Source organism: Gekko japonicus, unplaced genomic scaffold (assembly GCF_001447785.1).
Source record: "Gekko japonicus isolate JY-2015 unplaced genomic scaffold, Gekko_japonicus_V1.1 scaffold96, whole genome shotgun sequence".
Taxonomy (NCBI): Eukaryota; Metazoa; Chordata; class Lepidosauria; order Squamata; family Gekkonidae; genus Gekko; species Gekko japonicus.
The window spans coordinates 633,037-652,244 of NW_015168048.1; the positions used below are offsets into that span (position 1 = coordinate 633,037).

A 19,208-nucleotide genomic window follows, 5' to 3' on the forward strand; every position below is an offset into this window, starting at 1 on the left:
ATTCTCTGGGATGCCCGAGGAGGACAAAAAATTGGCAGAACCAATTCCTGGGACATATGAAAAATGGAATTACACTCAGAATGAATGCTGGGTGAGGCTGCTGTAGCATCTAAGCTCTCGGAAACAATACAGAGTTCCTTTTGAATTAATAGTGCCATAAATACAGGCAGAATGGATAGCCGCCTGTGCTGGGCAACTGACAACCAAAGGAATTAACCTGCAACCTGTTAAGGAAGGTAAATGTGTGTGTGTATGTGTGTGTGTGGGTAATAAGATTGAAAAAAGATTAGAAAAACTTTCCTGCTTTATATCCATTGCAAAGCGTAGGATTTAAACATGGGCCTGGAATACGTACATGAGGACTGAACAAATGATCTGAGTCTTGGCAGACGAGGATCTGCTGAAAATAATTTTTTAAAAAACCTGAAAAGCTTATTGTTCGAGGCAATTACATATTACTATGGAATCTTTGAATAGCATTTGCTTACTGGTAATCTGGCACAGAATTATTAAAACATGTTGACCTTCTGGAAAACATGTCATCCTGATCAGTCTTATTAGTCACTGGCTGTTAGTTCTGGATTTGTTCCAGATGTATTACAGAGATGTCAAGTGGTGTTTTTTTAACAGAATCCCAGAGCTTCTGCAGACTGGTCCACCCTGACAAATTAGGAGTATGTGCCTCCATGGACTAAAATTGTGTTATGGATCCCTTGACTATATAAAATTATTGGGATGCCTTTTTAAGCAAGGTCTGTGGACTTCAGCTAACCAAGGAGTTATATATTTTTAGCTGGGATTACCTTAGTTAAATTTATGGAAATAGAAGGGGAAGAAGGTTTAAAGGATGTAAACACCCAACCTACAGTGTCCCAAGCCCTCTTTTGTTGTAGCTCTTTGTCTGCAATGGTATCAGTGTTCTTCAGGTAATCAGTAATTTCTTCACAACTTTCCTAATCTCTCTCCCCCCCCCCCATCTTGGGTTTTCACTAGTAATGGTAGACTCCCCACCACCCATTCCACACCCCAAATAATAAATGGTAATAACTTCATTCAGATGCTTGGGTGGGATCTAAGCTCCAGATTGGGTTAAATTGCATTGGACCCCTACCATGTTACTGCAGTATGAGCTATCCTTGATGCCTCCTTGTATATTAGGATATAACGATACAGCAGACTTGTAGGAGGTACCATGGTAGGGCCTACCTTGAGTTCTAGATACTGCTTTGAGTATGCCTGCACAGGGTCATCTAGAAATGCTGGGAATCATGAAAGCTTCTTTCTGCTGGATTCTTGGTGGTCACTGGCTCTCAAGTTCCAAGGCTTGTGTTAAGGCTCTCAAGTTATTGTGTTAAGGATGCCTTCTACTCCCACTCACCAAGATAAATTGGGAAAAGTGGTGAAGAAGTCTTCAAAGTAGCTTGTGCCATGGTTTGAAACAGACAATTTTGGATCGGTCTGAACTCTGGAGTAAGGGGATGGGATTTGTATTCTGTTTTAAAATGAAGATGTGGACCCATGGAACCTGGTCTCCCTCTCCCTGCCCATCTATAGTTTTCTGTTTGTTATGAGTTTGTTTTGTTTGTTTGTTTTTGGGTAAGAGTGTATAGGCTGACTGTATTGTAAGCAGTAACTCCTGGAACATATAACATTATTCAGCCACTTGAAACTGCTATGCAGTTAACCCAGATTACAGCTGTGCATTCAGAATGTGTAGATTTCTAAAGCAGCAGTACAGTTCACAGGTTAATCTTTAAACTGAATTGTGTATTATCCTCTCAGAGAGGAAAGGAAGCCAAAGAATCCTTTCCTATGTGCATGAAGGATCCACAGTTACAGCTGGAGCTTCTTTTTAGGCCAGTTTTGGTTTCAAAATTAGCTTGCCTTGCCAACAGTAGGAGCTCCTGCTGTGCATGCAGTTTTCTTGCATGTAAGTAAAATAATCCCTTTCCCCCCCCAGGCATTTAATTTAAATATTGTGCATAAATATTCACTGTTCACAAAAATTGTATATTTACATAAAGATGCAAAATAAATAAATGTTTAATCAGGAGTATACAAGGTTTATGAAAAACATTTCTAGAATTTCCAACAGTGGATTCATGGATATAGTTTGACAATTTACTGAGCCAACTTCTGAACTTAAAAAAAAAGAATCATAGCACCTACAGATGCAAAAGCATACCAAAGCCTGTGGGATGGATCCAACCAACAATGCACAGAGCAAATGCATGGGAAGGATAACGACTTAAGGCTCCCCCTCCCCATAAAGTGCCTCTCTTTTGGGGAGAAGGAGGAATTGTCAGAAATCTCAGCTCTTCTGCAAAGAGCAGGAGTCCATGCAAGTGAATGGGAAAGTTCTGCCAATTTCCTTCTTCCGGCTGTAGCGTCCCTCCTCCCTACTGCCTCCTGTGCTGTTCCTGAGGGTCTGTTAACCCTCAAGTACACCTTTTCATAAGGTTTCAGGGACTGTGGTGGGAAGGGAAGGTGGCAGGTATCCCTTCTGTGAGTTCACTTTGTCAGTGATTGGTTGGTTTCAACCTAAAAAACTATGCACAAAATTTGTTGCGTGGGTATTCCTTCCAGAATCCATCCTCAGTAGTCTGTGTGGAGCCTCTGTAATCACTGTGTTTACATATGACACTGCATATTTACCCTTTAAAAAGTGTGGTTACTGAGTTTCCATATGACCTGCTTTTAGAGTCAATAAAAATCTATGAGCAGTGTGTCAAATATGAACTGTACCTTCATATGTCATTACTGCCATTGCTCCACAGCATATATGTTGTAAGAAAGAACAGAGAAAATATAATACATGCAGGTACAGTTCGCAGCTAGTGTGCCACATACGTGTTTTGTACCTGCGTATTCATGCCAGAGCCCATTAAGTCATGTAGGACGTAATCCTAAAGATATATGATCGAAATCCACAATGGATTCTATTTTCCCAATTCTCTGAGAACTCAATTTATGTCATCTCTGCTGGAGAATCTGTTTTATTATGTAAGAATTATTTTAAACCCTTTTTTAAAAACTTCGTTTATTTTCAAAAAGCTTGTTTCCTTTTAAAACTGAGCTACTTGCAAATAGATGAAGTAGGTTTCTCTTGACAAACAGTTGACTGAAAATAATGTGTTCTGTATTTTGCTGTAAACCTGATCAAGTTGTATGTTACTCCCTTAGGGATCAAGATCTTAAGCAGAGATGTGTATGACTAAAGCATTTAAATTAAATTTGAAGAAGGGTGCTGATGGCAGTTAAATGAGTCTTCTTATTACCGTAGTGAGAATGCTTTAATTCTTATTCCACAACTATTCCAGATGCCTTCAGGACATCCTAATTTGTATGGAATAAATATTTAATTCATCATGATAATGCAGTATGGAAATTTTGCAAAGCAAGCTGATTGAAAGGAACTGTAAAGTCATTCCGTGCTCGGAGTACTGTCATTTGTGGATGTAAAACTGGCACCCATTAGGAGAAGAGCTTTTTCAGTTATCTCATTATTGCTTTGGTTGGGGAAATCTCACATCTGCCAAAGGGGGGGGGGGAATTGTGCAGTGGAGAAAAATCTGTTTTATGGCTGTTTTAAAATATTTTGTCGAAAGACCTTTTGCTGTAAAGGCAAAAATTTCTTATCTTTACATTCAATAGTGGTGACTTCATTTTCTGGTGTGCTCCTTACCAGTGATGTTTAACCGGTCTCTTTATCCCACAGTCATTCTGCTTTAGGGTCGCATACACATGGTTGGTTTTACTTGTAGCACCAGTTCAGTGGCTGTGTTTTAGCTATGACATGGAAGCTGCCTTTAGCCTTGAGAAAAGGTGGAAAATAGATTATTTTAATCATTAAATACATTAAGAGAAACTGCATTGATCTAAAGGTCAGTTTGGCTTTTGTTCAGTCACATACCTTCCAGAGGATAATAAGATACAATGGCAGTTCTAAGGAATGTGTACTATTAATTTAGTCCTTTTGAGTGCCAAATCTCTATAGATGTTGGGCACCTCCCTAATGGGGGGGAGGTTGGATTTATTTAGGGGGGGATATATATATATTAGTCATACACAAACCTGCCAGTGAATAAAATGTATTTCTGTGATTCATGTGGGAAACTTATGTTTGTATAAGCAAACCTGCAGATCAGCAGGTAACATGATGCTGCCTTTTGTGGATACTGACGAATACTCTAACCATAGTGTAACTTAAAACTGACGTCACATCACTCTAGTGATTGCCAGAAACTCTATTGTTCTACCATAGAGTTTCTAGTGGTTCCTAGAGTGATGTGAAGTGTTGCCACTGGCAACCCTAGCTAAGATGGAGCTAGAAACTCTATCAAGAGAAAAAACTCATTTACTAATTTATGACTAGAGAGATTTTTTGGAGTTGGTGAGGGGGCAAGGAAACTGAAGGGCACAAACCAGTAGGATGAAAATAATCTACTAGCAAGCCAAAACACATATGATTTATTGCAAGTTGAAGAGCCTTTCTGTGTGTCCATAAATTAGAACAGGATGAGTGCATCAGTTAGGCCTGCGGACATTATTCCTGGTGCCCACCAAGTGTTTATAGAAAGTAGGTGGGGCCAGGTGGGCTTTTGCTCAGAAAGGCTTCTGATTGGCCACTGGAAATTTGATTGGCTATTCAGATTTTTTTTTAAATGTTACTTTGGCAGCAACTGCCACAACAATGCAAGGATCTTCGCTGTATGACTGATGGTAAGTTGTGGCAACCATTTTGTGGCTGCAACTACCACAATGTATCAGAATTCCAAAGATGTCTGCAGGCTCAAAATGGTTAGGGACCCCTGAGTTAGGTAGGGCATCTCAAGATTTATACAGAAGATGGCTGTCAGGCTTGTTTTGGTTCAAAACTTTTGAGAAGGTATGTATTTCAGTTTTGAATAGAAAAGGGTACAACATTTTGGATTGTGGGGAAAGTCTTCTTCATGTTTATATAGCCTAACATAAAAAGTCTGAATAAAAACCCTTTAGAAAAATTGCATGATGATTAATCTCTGTCCTGTCTCAAAATGTCCCCTATTTATAAACGAAACCATCTTTAGAATTGTGTGTTTATAAGATGCTTGTGCAACCCCTCCCCCAAATGCTGCATTTAGGATTGTGTGCATTTTATAAGTTGATATTTTCCCATTTGTTGTTCTTTCTTTTTAGCTGCCCAGCTGGATAACATGGGTTTCAGCATTGTCAAGAAATGCATACATGCTGTTGAAACAAGAGGTAGACTGACTTGCCCACGTATTCTTATTTTTGGGTTGAAATGTATCTATTATCACCAATTTTAATGTGTCTTATATGACAGATGATACTGTCTTGAGACTTTTAAAACTATCACATTGGTACCCAGAGCACAGTTCGAAATTCAGTCATGTTATGGGGAAAACAGAAGGCAAATGTTTAATTACATAATTTTAAACTGAAGCCTATTTTGTCAATCTCTTGTTTGCTTATTTAGTAATTCACTTCTCATATCCAAAGCCTATTTCAATGGAGAAATATTTAGGTGTCTTTCAGATCACATAGTCACATATTGACACATATTTATGCTATTTTAAGAAAAAGAAATGTTGAGCTGCAGCTTTGAAGATGCTTCACTTCAAATTGGCGTGCATATTTGCAGCTAAGTCCGTACACAGTTTTGCTGATGGATGTTGCAAACACGGTTTTAAAGCATTTGTTTCAATGTACAATATAATAAATACCTTCCCATCTGAACCAAACTCCTGGCAATTTGGAAACTTCTGTGTTTATATATATTCTTGTGTAAACTGCACACACAAATATATTTTAAACAATGCATTATGAATAAATATGAGATGGGAGACTCTAACACTGTAGTCCTCAGCAGAGTTATATACCGTCCTTAGCCCATTAATTTCAATGCAGTTAGAAGGGTGTAACTCTTTTTAGGACTGCACAGAATAGGTTGTAGATAGAGGCATCACGTTTCTGCATTTGTCTGTTGCAGAGAGTATTTCCCACCCCACACAATTACAGAGATGACTTAATTTTAGTGTGTTTCTAGGGATCTGTTATCATGGATCAAAGTATACAAAATAGCCCTATTTTGTGTTTGCTGCTATTTTAACTCAACACGTAGATGTGCCAAAATATTTTATTTACTGTTGGAAAGAATCAAATATATACTAAATCTCCGTAATGAAGTTGCATCTAACTCATTATTTACTTTTCTGATAATGCTGATATGAGATGAGACTTTACTGAGTTTCTGTGCTGGTTTGAAATCTTAGGCATTGAAAAAACAGGTGGCTTACCTGTAACTGAAAATCTTTGAGTGGTCATCTGTGCATTCACACCTCTGGGATATAGTGCGCCTGCGCCGACCCTGATCAGTATAATGGAAAGCAAAACGAATTTTCGTGCCCGCTCCCCAGTCATGTGCCGGGTTCTACTGCGCATGACTAAGGGAGGGGCACGACAATCCCGCCAGTTCCTTCTGACCGCTGCCCTCAGTCTCCAAAGAAAACAAGGAAGGACCGAATGCAGAGGGGAAGGAGGGCGGGTGGTGTGAATGCACAGATGACCACTCGGAGATCCTCAGTTACAGGTAAGCAACCTGTTTATCTTCTTCGTGGTCTCTGTGCATCACACCTCTGGGAGCCTGACAAGCAATGCCCACCTACCTGGAGGAGGGAGCTGAGGTCCCAAACCTGCGCCGCCTGCAACACTGCTCATCCCACAATTGAACGCTGATGAAGACAATCATCAAGGGCATAATGCCTCACAAACGTGTGAGGCGTGGCCCAAGTAGCTGTGTTGCAGATATTTGCAGATATCTTCCAACAACGCACCTCGCAGGAAGGCTGTGGATGCTGCCACTTGGATAGACGTTGAGATGACAGCTTTTTCCCTTGAGAGGGTAAAGCATGAGAGACAAACAAGGCCGGAGATTTCCGAAAAGGCCATGTTTGATTTAGGTAAAAAAGTAAAGCTCTTTTGACATTCAATGAATAAAAACGGCATTCTTCCTCCATTGAGGGAGACGGAAAGAACACTGGAAGAACAATGTCTGCTTGCAGGTGAAACTCAGAAACAACTTTCAGCAGGAAAGAAACATACATCTGGAGCCAACTTGACCCCATTAGGCCGAAAACTCAAATAAGGTGGGTCACAGCAGAGTGCCAATCACTCGCCCATCCTCCTGGTGGAGGTGACTACGACTAAAAAGGCTGTCTTCCAGGACAAAAGCTGCAGACTACAAGTAGCCATTGGTTCAAATGGTTTGTCCATGAGCCTTGCAAGCACCTTGGGTAGATTCCACGCTGGCGTGGGTCCATGTGACGGGGTGAAGAGGTGGGTCAGACCCTTAAGAAACTTTTTGGTCTGGGGATGAGAGAAGACAGAGTGACCATCAATCATCGGGTAATTTGCAGAAATTGCAGCTAGATAGACCTTCAGCGAGGCACAACTGAGTCCTAGGTCTAAACAAGACAATAAGAACCCAAAGATTGCCATTAGGACGGAAGGTGGTGGTGGCAATCCCAGTGAGGTAAGGTAAGACAAGAATTTCTTCCACTTCCCAGCGTAAGAAACTCGGGTAGATGGTCTGTGACAGTTCAATAGGACGTGATCTATCCTGTCTCTGATTGATCGAAAAGGATCCTCCAGATCGTGAGCTTGAGACGCTTCACATCGTGATGCAGAATCCGACCCTTCTCCGCAAGAAGGAGGTTGACAGCTGGAGGAAGGTGAACAAAGGAGCCCTTGGATAGGTGGAGCAGAGTGGAGAACCAATGTTGTCGGGGCCACCACAGTGTCACTAAGAGACAGTGTGGTTTTTCCTGCATTAACTTGACTAGTACCCTGGGTATTAGAGGAATCGGTGGAAAGAGGAACACATGGAGACGTGACCATGGGACTAGAAGACCGTCTCCCAGAGATAGGGGATCTATCCCTGCTCTGGAGCAGAACAGACGACATTTTCTGTTGCTGCGTGTTGCAAACACGTTCACCTCTGGATGGCCCCAAAGGCAAAAGATTGGGAGAAGATAAATCCAATTGAGCTCCCAGTTGTGCTCCGCAGCCCCTCCTCTGCTCAAGTAGTCTGCTTGGACGTTCAGTGTTCCTGCCAGATGAGTGGCCCTTAGGAACGTGTTCCATGATTGACACTCGACCCATAGTTCTGTGGCTAGGCAACATAGCCCCCAGGAGATCGTACCTCCCTGTCCGTTGATATAACACAAGGCTGTGGTGCTGTCTGCCAGAACTGTAACCACTTGTTTGGTCACTAGGTGATGGAAAGACCTGAGTGCGTACAGCACTGCTAGGAATTCCAGGAAATTTATGATTGTGTGCTATATGGGACTCCCAACGAGCCCCCACACAAAGACCCTTGAGATGCGCACCCCATCCACAGAGGGACACATCTGTATTCAGCATGAATGTTGATGTGGGTGGGTGGATGGAATGGGGCTCCTGCTAGGAGATTCACAGGATCTGTCTACCACAGCAGAGAGCCCAAAATGGATGGTGGGAAGACAAGACGAAGGGATTGAGGATGACTGTGGGCGAAACCTGCATACGGACCACAGCTGTAGAGGTCTCATGTGCAGTCTGGCAAAAACAATGACGTTGATGGTGGCAGCCATCAGACCCAGCAGCCACTGGATTTGCTTTGCTGTAGCATGTCCAGACCTGCGGAATAGAGTCAGTGGATCAATGTCCCTTGCTCTCTGAGGAGGGAGAAAAGCCTTGCAAACGACAGAGTCTAGGATAGCTGCTATAAACTGTACCTGTTTGGTGGGAAGTACCATTACCTGGATGCCTAAGGACATCAGAACTGTCAAGGTTAGGTTTACATTTGTGAGCAGGGATGCTTCTGAATCCGCTACCAGCAACCAATAGTTTATGTAGGGAACTATCTGCACTCCCCTTAGACAGAGGTGTGCCACCACTGCCATCATAACCTTTGTGAAGACCCGAGGGGCTGTGGATAATCCGAACGGGAGGGCTTTGAATTGGAAATGCCGGTTGCCTACTACAAACCGGAGGAAACGACAGTGGGAAGGGTGGATGGAGACGTAGAAGTAAGCATCCTTGAGATCCAACGTAACCATCCATGTCTCCGGATCTAGGAGCGGAAGGAAGGCCTGCAACGTTGTCATCCTGAACTTTTTGTATAGGATGAAAGAGTTTAGGCTCCTGAGGTCAATAATGGGTCGAAGGCCTCCATCCCATTTCGGTACTGTAAAGTAACGGGAGTAGAAGCCCATTATGTGCTTTGCTGATTGTACCGGCTCTATAGCATCCTTGCTTAGGAGAGTTTGAACCTCTTCTAGAAGGACTGCAGAAGGTGGTGTGACAATGATGTGGGAGGAGGAAGGGATTTGGGAAAACTCTATTAGGTATCCCATTTTTATTACTGAGGGGACCCATTGGTCCGACATAATGGACTCCCAGATTGACAGGTAAGGAAACAATCGTTAGGGAGTAGGTAGAGAAGGCGTGAGTCAAAGACTCTGTTTAGTGTTCTAAGCAGTTTTGGGTCTAGATAGAGAGGTAGACGAAAACTTGGATTTTCCACCGTAGGAATGGGGCGGACGACTCGACCTTTGCCAGTGTGGCTCTGAGGAGGATTTAGACGATGGTCTACCTGACCATTGTTTGATGCATGGTTTTCCTTTACTTGGCTTAGTAGGAGGTACGACCCCTAAGCTGCGAGAAGTCTCGATGCTTTTATCAAGCTCTTGAAGTACCGCATCTGTGGTAGAACTAAAAACTCCATCCCCTTCGAATGGAAGGTCCTCCACAGTGGCCTTGAATAAACTTGAATAAAAGAAGGCCGAAAAGGCCCAAAAGTGAAGTTTTACCGACTGAGGCGGAGAGAGTCCTACCAGCGCGGTGGTCAGAAGAGAACTGGCAGGATTGTCATGCCCCTCCTTTGGTCATGTGCAGTGGAGCCCAGCACATGACTGGGGAGCGGGCGCAAAAATTCCTTTTGCTTTCCATTATACCGATCAGGGTCAGCGCAGGTGCACTATATCCCAGAGGTGTGATGCACAGAGGCCACGAAGAAGATCAGGAAGTCATTCTGTTAATCAATGTGTTTGGAAGTCTGTTTGGAGATATGGGAAATATTTAACAGGTTTCGCTCTAAGAGATGCCACAGTCAAAATGGAAAAAAACACACATTCCTGTTTATTTTCAAATGTTTCTCTAAATTAAATAAAAATCTATTTTTCTTTCTTAGGTATTAATGAACAAGGGCTCTACAGAATAGTTGGTGTCAACTCCAGAGTACAGAAGCTATTGAGCATCTTAATGGGTAAGTAATATTTTAAGAACAACTGCTTAATGGTTTATTTTGGCTGTGTTGCCAATTGTAGTGGTAGATGCATTTGCCAAAGATCTGGAGCCTGCCAATGTGAATTCCATTCAGAGAAAATTCATTTGCAGCATAAAGGCCTCTAAGGGGTGAGGATTTTGTACTGAATCTTCATTGGGCTAGAATGCTCGGGTGCATAATTAAAACATGGGGTTGGATCCAATGACATTTTTTGCTAATAGAAACTACTTTCCTCTCCACCCAGACCACTGAGCTCTCAGCAAGAAGCCTGAGGAGTGATTTGGGGGTCTGCAATGAATATGGACAGGGTTTTTCTGAAGAAGTTTTAAAGGAATGCATTGTTGTGTGTGTGAGATTTGGACTGCAGCTGGAGGGGGCAGCGAAAAAGTTGGAGCATTTATTTATTTATTTACAAAATGTATATCCTGCCTTTCTGTCCTCACAAGTGCCACCAAGACAGCTAACAATTTAAGACATACATAATAAAATCGCATTTTAATACCATTAAAATCAACTGCCCCAACACACATCATTAAAACAGATTAAAAGCAGAGTCAAGGGGTCCAGGAGAACCAAGGGAGTGGCACTCCCTCTATCCATCTCCCAGGGCAAGTCTTCCACCAGAGTGACCAAGGCTGTTTCAGTCCCATAACCTGTCCTAAACTGGGAGGGATCTAAACAATTTGCCTTATCCAGGAAACCTCGGAGCTGTCCAGCCAACACACATTTGATCACCTGGCTCAAGAACAGAAGATTTGGGTGGAGCGACAGCAGAGCCGTGCAGTTGTACCCAACTCAGCCTCCGCATCGGGCTCCTACAAAAGAATTAAAATTTAAAAAACGGGCTGCAATTTAAATAACACAGTTTTACCAAAACAATGGGGAAGAATAGGGGAGCAAAAGGTGGTAAGAATCTCTCCAAAACGATGCCTAGAACAACGCAAGAAAACCAAAACTCTTCGAAAGAGGACCCCCCCCCGTTGGAAATGGAGGAAGTAGAAGCTCATGCAAGTAAAAGGAAGACAGAGGACTCTCTAACCAAACAACATTTACTGGAGATGTTGACAGACTTAAAACAAGACTTAAAAGAAGAGATAGGAAACAGCATGACTCCTATTATGAATAAGCTGGATGAAGTCAACAAAAAGCTGCAGGAAACTCAGGAGAAGGTGGAGACAGCAGTTGCCGATATGCAAAAGAACTCTAAAGAAATAGCTGAATTAAAAACTTTTGAAGGATGGGCAAAAACCAAGCTAATGCTGTTAGAAACTAAATCACGGGAAACTAAAGTGAAATTCCGTGGAATTTCTTTGAACTTTGAATTAAATAAGGACCTTACTGTTGCTTTAAACCAGTGGTTAGAAGGAATTATACAGCTTACAGGGCCAGTGATAAACAATGCTTTCCATGTAAACCCTCCCCGAATGGGCTCGTTAACATTGATACCTGATATCGTGGCAAATCTTAAAGATACAAAGACTAAGAGGAACCTTTTGGAAATTGCTAGGAAGAACAGAGGTCTAAAGCTTGAGTACACTTTGGTTCAGCTATATCCAGATATCCCATTTGAAGTATTAAATGCTATGAAAAATATGCACCCAATTGCACAAAAGCTTGCAGAGAAGATCTTCAGGTATTGTTGGCTTCCGCTTGGACATATATCGGTCACATACCAAGGAAAAAACACTCACAACTTGTGACTTAATATCCGGTGAAGAGCTTCTGAAGGCATTGGAATCGGACTCAGGCTAGGAGTCCAAGAACTGACAAGTGAAAGAAGATGAATGCACCAGAAGACTGTAAAGACATACACCAGAGGAGATTGCAGCTATAGAGTTATTTTTTTGTTTTTCTCTTCTCTCTCTCCCTCTCCCTTTCCCCTTTTTGTCTTATACATTTCCCCCTAAGCAAAGCAGCCTGGAACATAAAGTGTCGGGGAGCACGTGGGTAGGGCTATTGGGACACCCCCCCACACACACCTCTCCAATGGGAAAGACTCCAGCGAGAGTCTTCTCCAGAATTGCTCCAGAGTCCCGGGTGAAGGAACGCCAATTAGAAGAGCTCCAGTTTGAAGAAGAACAGAATGTAGTAAAGATCTAAGAGAGCAGAGCTAAGAAATGGAGAAATATATTTTCAGTTTGTAGCTTACTTTTTATTTTACTTTATTGTAACCCATCTTATTATAATGATTTAGAACTGAAATATATATAGAACACATGGTTATAAAATAAGGAGATTTAAAAATCTGTTAATAACTGTTGAAGCCATTCAAGTTGTATTACACAATCATTTATAGCTGCAAACTCAGCTTCAAAACTGCTGGTAGTCACGTACTGTTGCTTTACAGACTTCCAGATAACCAGTGATCCACATACATTTATTGCATAACCAGTTATGCTTTTTCCACTGTCACTGTTACCCCAACTTGAATCAGTAAAGGCTATAACTTGCTGTTTGTCATCACATTTTAACACAAGTTTACATTGTAAGGTGCCCTTTAAATACCAAAGTATTCTTTTGGCTGCATTCCAATCTCACATATTTGGGTTTGCATTCCTTTGACACAACAAATGTACAGCATAAGAAATATCAGGGTGAGACCAAGTAGTTAAATAAATCAATGATCCCATCAGGGATTGATATAAGGTTTTGTTATCAAAACATCCACCTTCTGGTTCTTTTGTGTAACCTGTAGACATTGGTGTTGCTACTGGGTAAGCATCTTGCATATTGTAGCCTTTTAACAACTCAACAATTTTGTCTTTCTGGCTTAATTCATAAAAACCATCAGAATTCTTGCATATATCTATTCCCAGATAATGCCTGATTGTACCCAGATGTTTCATTTTGAAACACTGTTTTGTAGCTTGAATGAACCATTCCAATTGATCACGGTGTTTGAACATAAAATACAAGTCATCCACAAAAAGTAACAAGTAGCATTTGGAATTTCCAACTGTTTTACTAAACATACATGGGTCAGCTATGCTTTGCTCAAAGCCCATATTTACAAGAGTTTTTCTTAGACCTTGGTTCCATAAGTACCCACTTTGTTTTAAACAATAAAGACCTCGTTTTAGTTTTAGTACCAGGTTAGTGTTACTATGCTCAAAACCAGGAATCTGTTGCATGTACAATTCCTCTTTTAATTCAGCATTGAGGTAAACTGTAGTAAAATCAAAATGATGCATTTGCATCCCCTCTAAGCCAGCTTTTGTTAAAGCAACATTCAGAGTATTATTACTTACAGTTGGTGCAAAAGTTTCATCATAATCCCCTTCCTTTTGCAGAAAGCCCCTTGCCACAAGTCTGGCCTTCCTTTGGGGTTTCCCATCCTACATAGGCTTCAGTTTATAGAGCCACCTACATCCTATTACAGCTTTGTCTTTAGGCAATTCAGACAAATCAAAAACATCATTTTCACAAAGTGACTCATACTCAGTTTTAATGGCAACCAGCCACGATTGCTTTTCAGGTTCAGGCGTTTTAATCACGTTATTGTACCAAGAAGGTTGTTTTGTTTTACATAAACATGGTTAGCAATTTGATCATAGCCATATCTTTGTGGTGGCACACCCTTATTGCTCCTGCCTGACCTTCTAGGAGTGCTTTGTTCAGTTTTACACTTTCTGAGCATGCAGGTTGATTAGTACTGTTCCCTGCTCTCGGTGTTTGTCTTCAAACTCCTGCAGGCGTCCTATTACAAACTGCAAATTAAGCTGCTGCGGCTGTAAATTTTCCAGGGAAGTGATAAGGATGTCAAACTCAGAGGAAAGCGAGCTTAGAAGCAAAAATACACGATCTTCCTCAGAGATACTCTTTCCTCTCTGCTCAAGCTGCTCATACAGTTCTGTTACGTAATTTATATGCTCTCTGACAGGCTCACCGGGCTTTTGTACTTTGCGGTAAAGACGGCATGTCAGAGACATGAGTGAACCAGCGGAACGATGCACCTAGACTGCCTGTAGAGCATTCCAGGCTTGCTTTGCTGTAGTAGAATTAGCCACATGCAGTAGTTGGTCATCACTCACTGCTAGCACAATACTGGTAAGAGCCCGCTCGACCTTGGGCACGTCTCCAGCAGGAACTGGGTGGGTCATGTGCATACAGCCAAAGACCCTCTCTTATCAAATAATGCTTCATGCGGAGCGCCCATATGTCATAATTTGAGGAGGTGAACTTGTCCACCCACTGCGTCATTGAGACTTGAGCCATTTTTCACCGGCTCCCTCAACTCCCCCGAGCTGTTATCTGTTACCTTCTGATGTTGTTACAAGCTGATGCCAGAGGCTTGACCGAGCTGCTATTCCTCCTCCACGCCAGGAAGAAGCAACAATCCACAGCTCTCGGCTTCCACAGCTTTGCAGACCTTCTGGAAACTGCTGGGCTGGTCAGCAACCATGGCAGTCACACCGGCAAGTTCAAAATGCAGAGCTGGGTGCAGGACTGAGTTCACAGTGCTGGGTTCAATATTCTGGGCCCATAACCCTGCCGCACAGCGCGTCTGGAACAGTTGAACCAGCACCTCAGTCACACTTGCACTCACCAGCAGTCATTCCTTGCAACTAGAGGCTTTCCTATAGTCAAACACACTGAGACAGTCCAGTGGTTACTATATACAGGAATTTATTTACAAATTATACAGTTCTCTAACAAAATGCTCCACCAGACACCATCAGAGAGAGAGAATACAGTGCAATACATCCACATATATACATTGATCAGCCAATCAGAGTAGTGCTGAATCATGGTGACTTGGCTTGCCTTTGCCCAAGTCTAAACTGGCTGAATCTGGTTCAGTGCAGCTGTCAGCTGTCACATAGATGCTCCTGATCATAGTGCTGAAGCTTATACACCAACAAAATTATGGGAGATAGAGTTTACAAGTGCAATTGTACTGGGGCAATTTTGAGAGGCAGAAATATTAACCTAGGCGTGCCAATTCTACTGGATAAATTAAAGATTATAATTTATCAATGAAGTAGAAGCAGAACAGGATTGGCAATTTGTGGAAGACTACTATCAAAGAATGTTAAATTTACCTTTTATTGTAGAACAACGTGTAAATAACTTGTAAGAGTTCAAAATTAATTAAAAAAATTAATTGAAAAAAAAGAACAGAAAATTTGAGACTGATCAATAATTACTGAAATCTCCCGAGCCCAGGGTAGGCTTATTTAGAAGTGGACACACTACAGCCTGTTTCAAGGCTGGGACAACTATCCCCTCTATTAAGGAGGCATTAACTATCTCTCAGCCCCCCCAAAAAAAAAACCAAAAAAAAAGATTTAAGTAACCAGGAAGGGCAAGGACATATAAGCAGGCCTTTAACTTCCAAGGATCTGTAGGAAAAAATCCTTCTGTCAGCAGAGGTACTCTAGGGGATCCAAGCACTTTCTTGCACTTGTCTGCATATGATAATTATCTGTTATCCAAATGTATCAATAGTGTCTACATACCAGATATAATTTCTTTAGCTGATGCACTGCTGGCAGTTGTCTTAGATATAATTTTCGCTTTCAGATTACTGTATTTCTCCAACAGTTTAAAATGTTTGTTATCTGAAGGTACTGAAAAATAATACTGGCACTTCACTCTCTTTCTTCTCAACTGTATCTGGTAAAGAAAGAACCTGACATTTTCAAGCAACATTTCATCTGAATCTGGTTTTGGTTTTCTCTGCAAAATACTTTGACAGCTCAGGGCTCAAACTCCTTGTTACTTGGAGCAGCTGTGGGAGAAAACCCACCACAAATATTGGCATCCTGTGCACAGCTACATTGTGTCTGGAAAAACCCATAAAGTTTCAGGAAATTCCTAGAGCTACCCTACATCACGTACACGTTTCCCTGAAAGTGACATAGTGGTGCAAAGGATCTCATTGACCCCCCATGTCCCTATCCTGAACCTACTGCTAAATATAATCCTCAAAATCAAATATAATCCTTAAGTAAAGAGCCATGATTCAGTTAGGTTTCCAGAGCTGGAAGGTTTTTATTGATATCTTTGGCCAAATATTGGAGCTTTGGTTCCATTGTTCTTGCTGATTTATAATATGAAGTTCTGTGAAGATCTCCTAAATCTCCCAAGAGGTCACACAAGAACATTTTCTGCTTCTCTAGCTGGTTTCCCTAACCTGCTAATATTTATTATTACTTTTTTGCCACATTTTCAGTATAACTGAATAAACTTGTGAAGCAATACTAATAAATAGACAAGTTACAGGAAAAGATTTGTTTTAATGCAACCAGCTGTACCCAGCCATGAAAGCAAATAAAGTGAACAAAATATTAGTTTGTTTTCTAACTTTTCCTGAGAGCCAGTTTGGTGTACTGGTTAAGTGTGCAGACTCTAATCTGGGAGAACCGGGTTTGATTCCCCACTCCTCCACTTGCAGCTGCTGGATGACCTTGGGCAAGCCATAGTTCTGTCAAAGCTGTTCTGGAAAGAGCAGTTTCTCTCTCTCAGCCCCACCTACCTCACAGGGTGTCTCTTGTGGGGAGGGGAAGGGAAAAGAGCTTGTAAGCCGCTCTGAGACTCCAAGTGAACGGCACGGTATAAATCCAATCTCCTCCTCCTCCTCCTAGCAGGCATGCGACAACCGTATGTAGTAGACTTTTCTCTAACTCTATAATATTGATTTAGTTAAAATTTGTAACTTTCAGTAACTCAAGTCTTCTGACTTTTGAGGATTCAAAGTTACTTTATGCTCAGTTTCTTGGGAACTAATATGATTAAACTCTTTAGTTGGATTTTTTTTTCTTACAGTAAATGTACTTTTAAAAACCTCTCTTATGTGAGCCTTGAGTTGAGGCCCCCCTTTAAAAAGATAAGCCAATTAATTTTTGGAATAACATTAAATGGGAGAAAAACATCAATACATTTATGCTCTTCCAGTTGTAATTCTTCTTTTTGTAGTAACCACCTGCCTCTTCTGCATTAAGTAGCAGAGTAACCTACTATCAAGAAATAACAATAGGAGAGGGCTCTGCATGTGCCTGAGACTTACAGTATCATTCTAAGCGAAGTTACTCCTCACTAAGGCCATTAACTTCAATGGATTTAGAAGAGTGTAATTCTATTTATGCTGGGACAGTTAATCTTGGCTCCTTTTATTTTTGGCCATTCTAAAAGTCAAGACAAGGTCTAACCTTGAATACGAACATGAAAATAGAATAAAAAGCATAATCTGTGACATTTGGATTTAATAATCTGTATAATTAAGACTGTTCTAATAAATGAAGAGAAGTTTTTATGCAGTGACTTAGGGTTTTATATCATAAGAAGACCTATCTAAAATAGAATTCAGTATATCAAGTTCTCCTTCTGTGAGTTCATGAAAATGCTGTTGACCCATATACACAAATAAGGGACAGAATCCACTTGTCCTAGACGGAGTAATGTTGGCTTTTTCATAGCAGGTTAAGAGATCGGGGTGCTTATTGACCCTGCTTTGCTGTTTGAAAAGCAGGCTGGGATGGTGGCCAAGAGCACCTTCTATCAGCTGCATCTGATTCACCAACTTTCTCATAAGCTAAATTCAGCTGATCTGGCCATGCTGATCCATGGTTCTGTACCTCATGGTTGGATTATTGCAATGCACTGTACTTGGAGTTGGCCTGGAAGATAACTCGGAAACTATAACTGGTCCAGAATGTGGCAGCCTGACTGCTTTCAGGGGTTAGCCATTGGGAACTTATGCTGCCCATTTTGAAACAGCTTTATTAGCTGCCAGTCTGTTTCTGAGTTCAATTCAAAGTGAGCTTTAAAGCCCTTCTTGACCTGGGACCCACATATTTGAAGGACCGTCTCCTGCCATATGTCCCTGGACATCAGTTACGGTCATTAGACAGCCATCTGTTGGCTATCCCAACACTTAGGGTGGCCTGTCTGGCACTGACAGGAACCCAGATCTTTTCCATTCTGGCTCCTGCTCTGTGGAATGGACTCCCTGAAGAAGTGTCCTCCTTGGAGATCTTCAGGGGGTGCTGCAAGGCATGGATGTTTGCCAAGGCTTTTGAGGGGGTTTGAGCAGCAGGCATCTTTTTAAAGGGGGGAGGGATTAGGGGCTTATTATCTTTGGTTTTAGCTGGCAGTGTTTTAATTATGATTGTAAGCTACTGTGAACCAAGACAACGCCCTGCCCAGGCTGTCATCCTTCTTTATTGCCAGTGATTTTAATAATAAATAAATATTTATTAGGAATTTTATAGCCACTTGCTTTTTTTTCTTTTCTGAAATCAGAAGCCATATTACAATGTCCTAATTTCGTGTTTAACAAAACAAAACCCTTCATCTCATGTCCCCATTAAAAAAAATGTTTTGGCCTGTTTAGGCCAGAAATACTGTTGTGTGTGCGTATTGACACTGTGTAATAACATCATATTAATGTTATAGGGGTTCTGCCTTTTAGTGAATAAAGTTTGGAGTCCTGATTCATGCTGACTAAATTCAGGGTGTAAACCTAAAGGGTTGTTGAAAGATGCCTGTTTCTGAAGCTTAAGCTTAAGCCAGTACTAACATACTCGTCGTTTTTCATAGCTTGTAACTTAAGACAAAGTTTCTTTTCTTGTGCCTTTTGTTGACCTGAGAAGATCCAGGGCATTGAATGTTGACCCTTTTGTCTGTCATTTGGGTACAGCTGATTTGATCATTTACGTGTGAACATTTCCATGGCTAACATAGTGCTTTCAAAGACTGAAATTATGTATGTATTCGCTGCTATTTCTCTCTCTCTTTTTTGCTAACCTTTTTTTCAGTAATAATTGGCTGGGTCCAGCGCAAGATCACTAACCTTCCTGACTTTATCATCTACCCAGTAGTTCTTTCCAGCCACAGGAAAGTTGATTCTTGGAGCTATGGGACCCACATGTACTAA

General features: G+C 41.5%; 1 protein-coding gene across 1 annotated transcript in view; it reads left to right on the plus strand.

The window, feature by feature from the left end:
• Nucleotides 1–19,208, plus strand: part of ARHGAP26 (Rho GTPase activating protein 26) — a 456,611-nt gene that overhangs the window by 240,646 nt on the left and 196,757 nt on the right. Inside the window, exons 13-14 of the mRNA XM_015414327.1 lie at nt 5,179–5,244; nt 10,235–10,309. Coding sequence (XP_015269813.1) covers nt 5,179–5,244; nt 10,235–10,309 — 141 coding nt within the window. The remainder of the gene's footprint in view (nt 1–5,178; nt 5,245–10,234; nt 10,310–19,208) is intronic.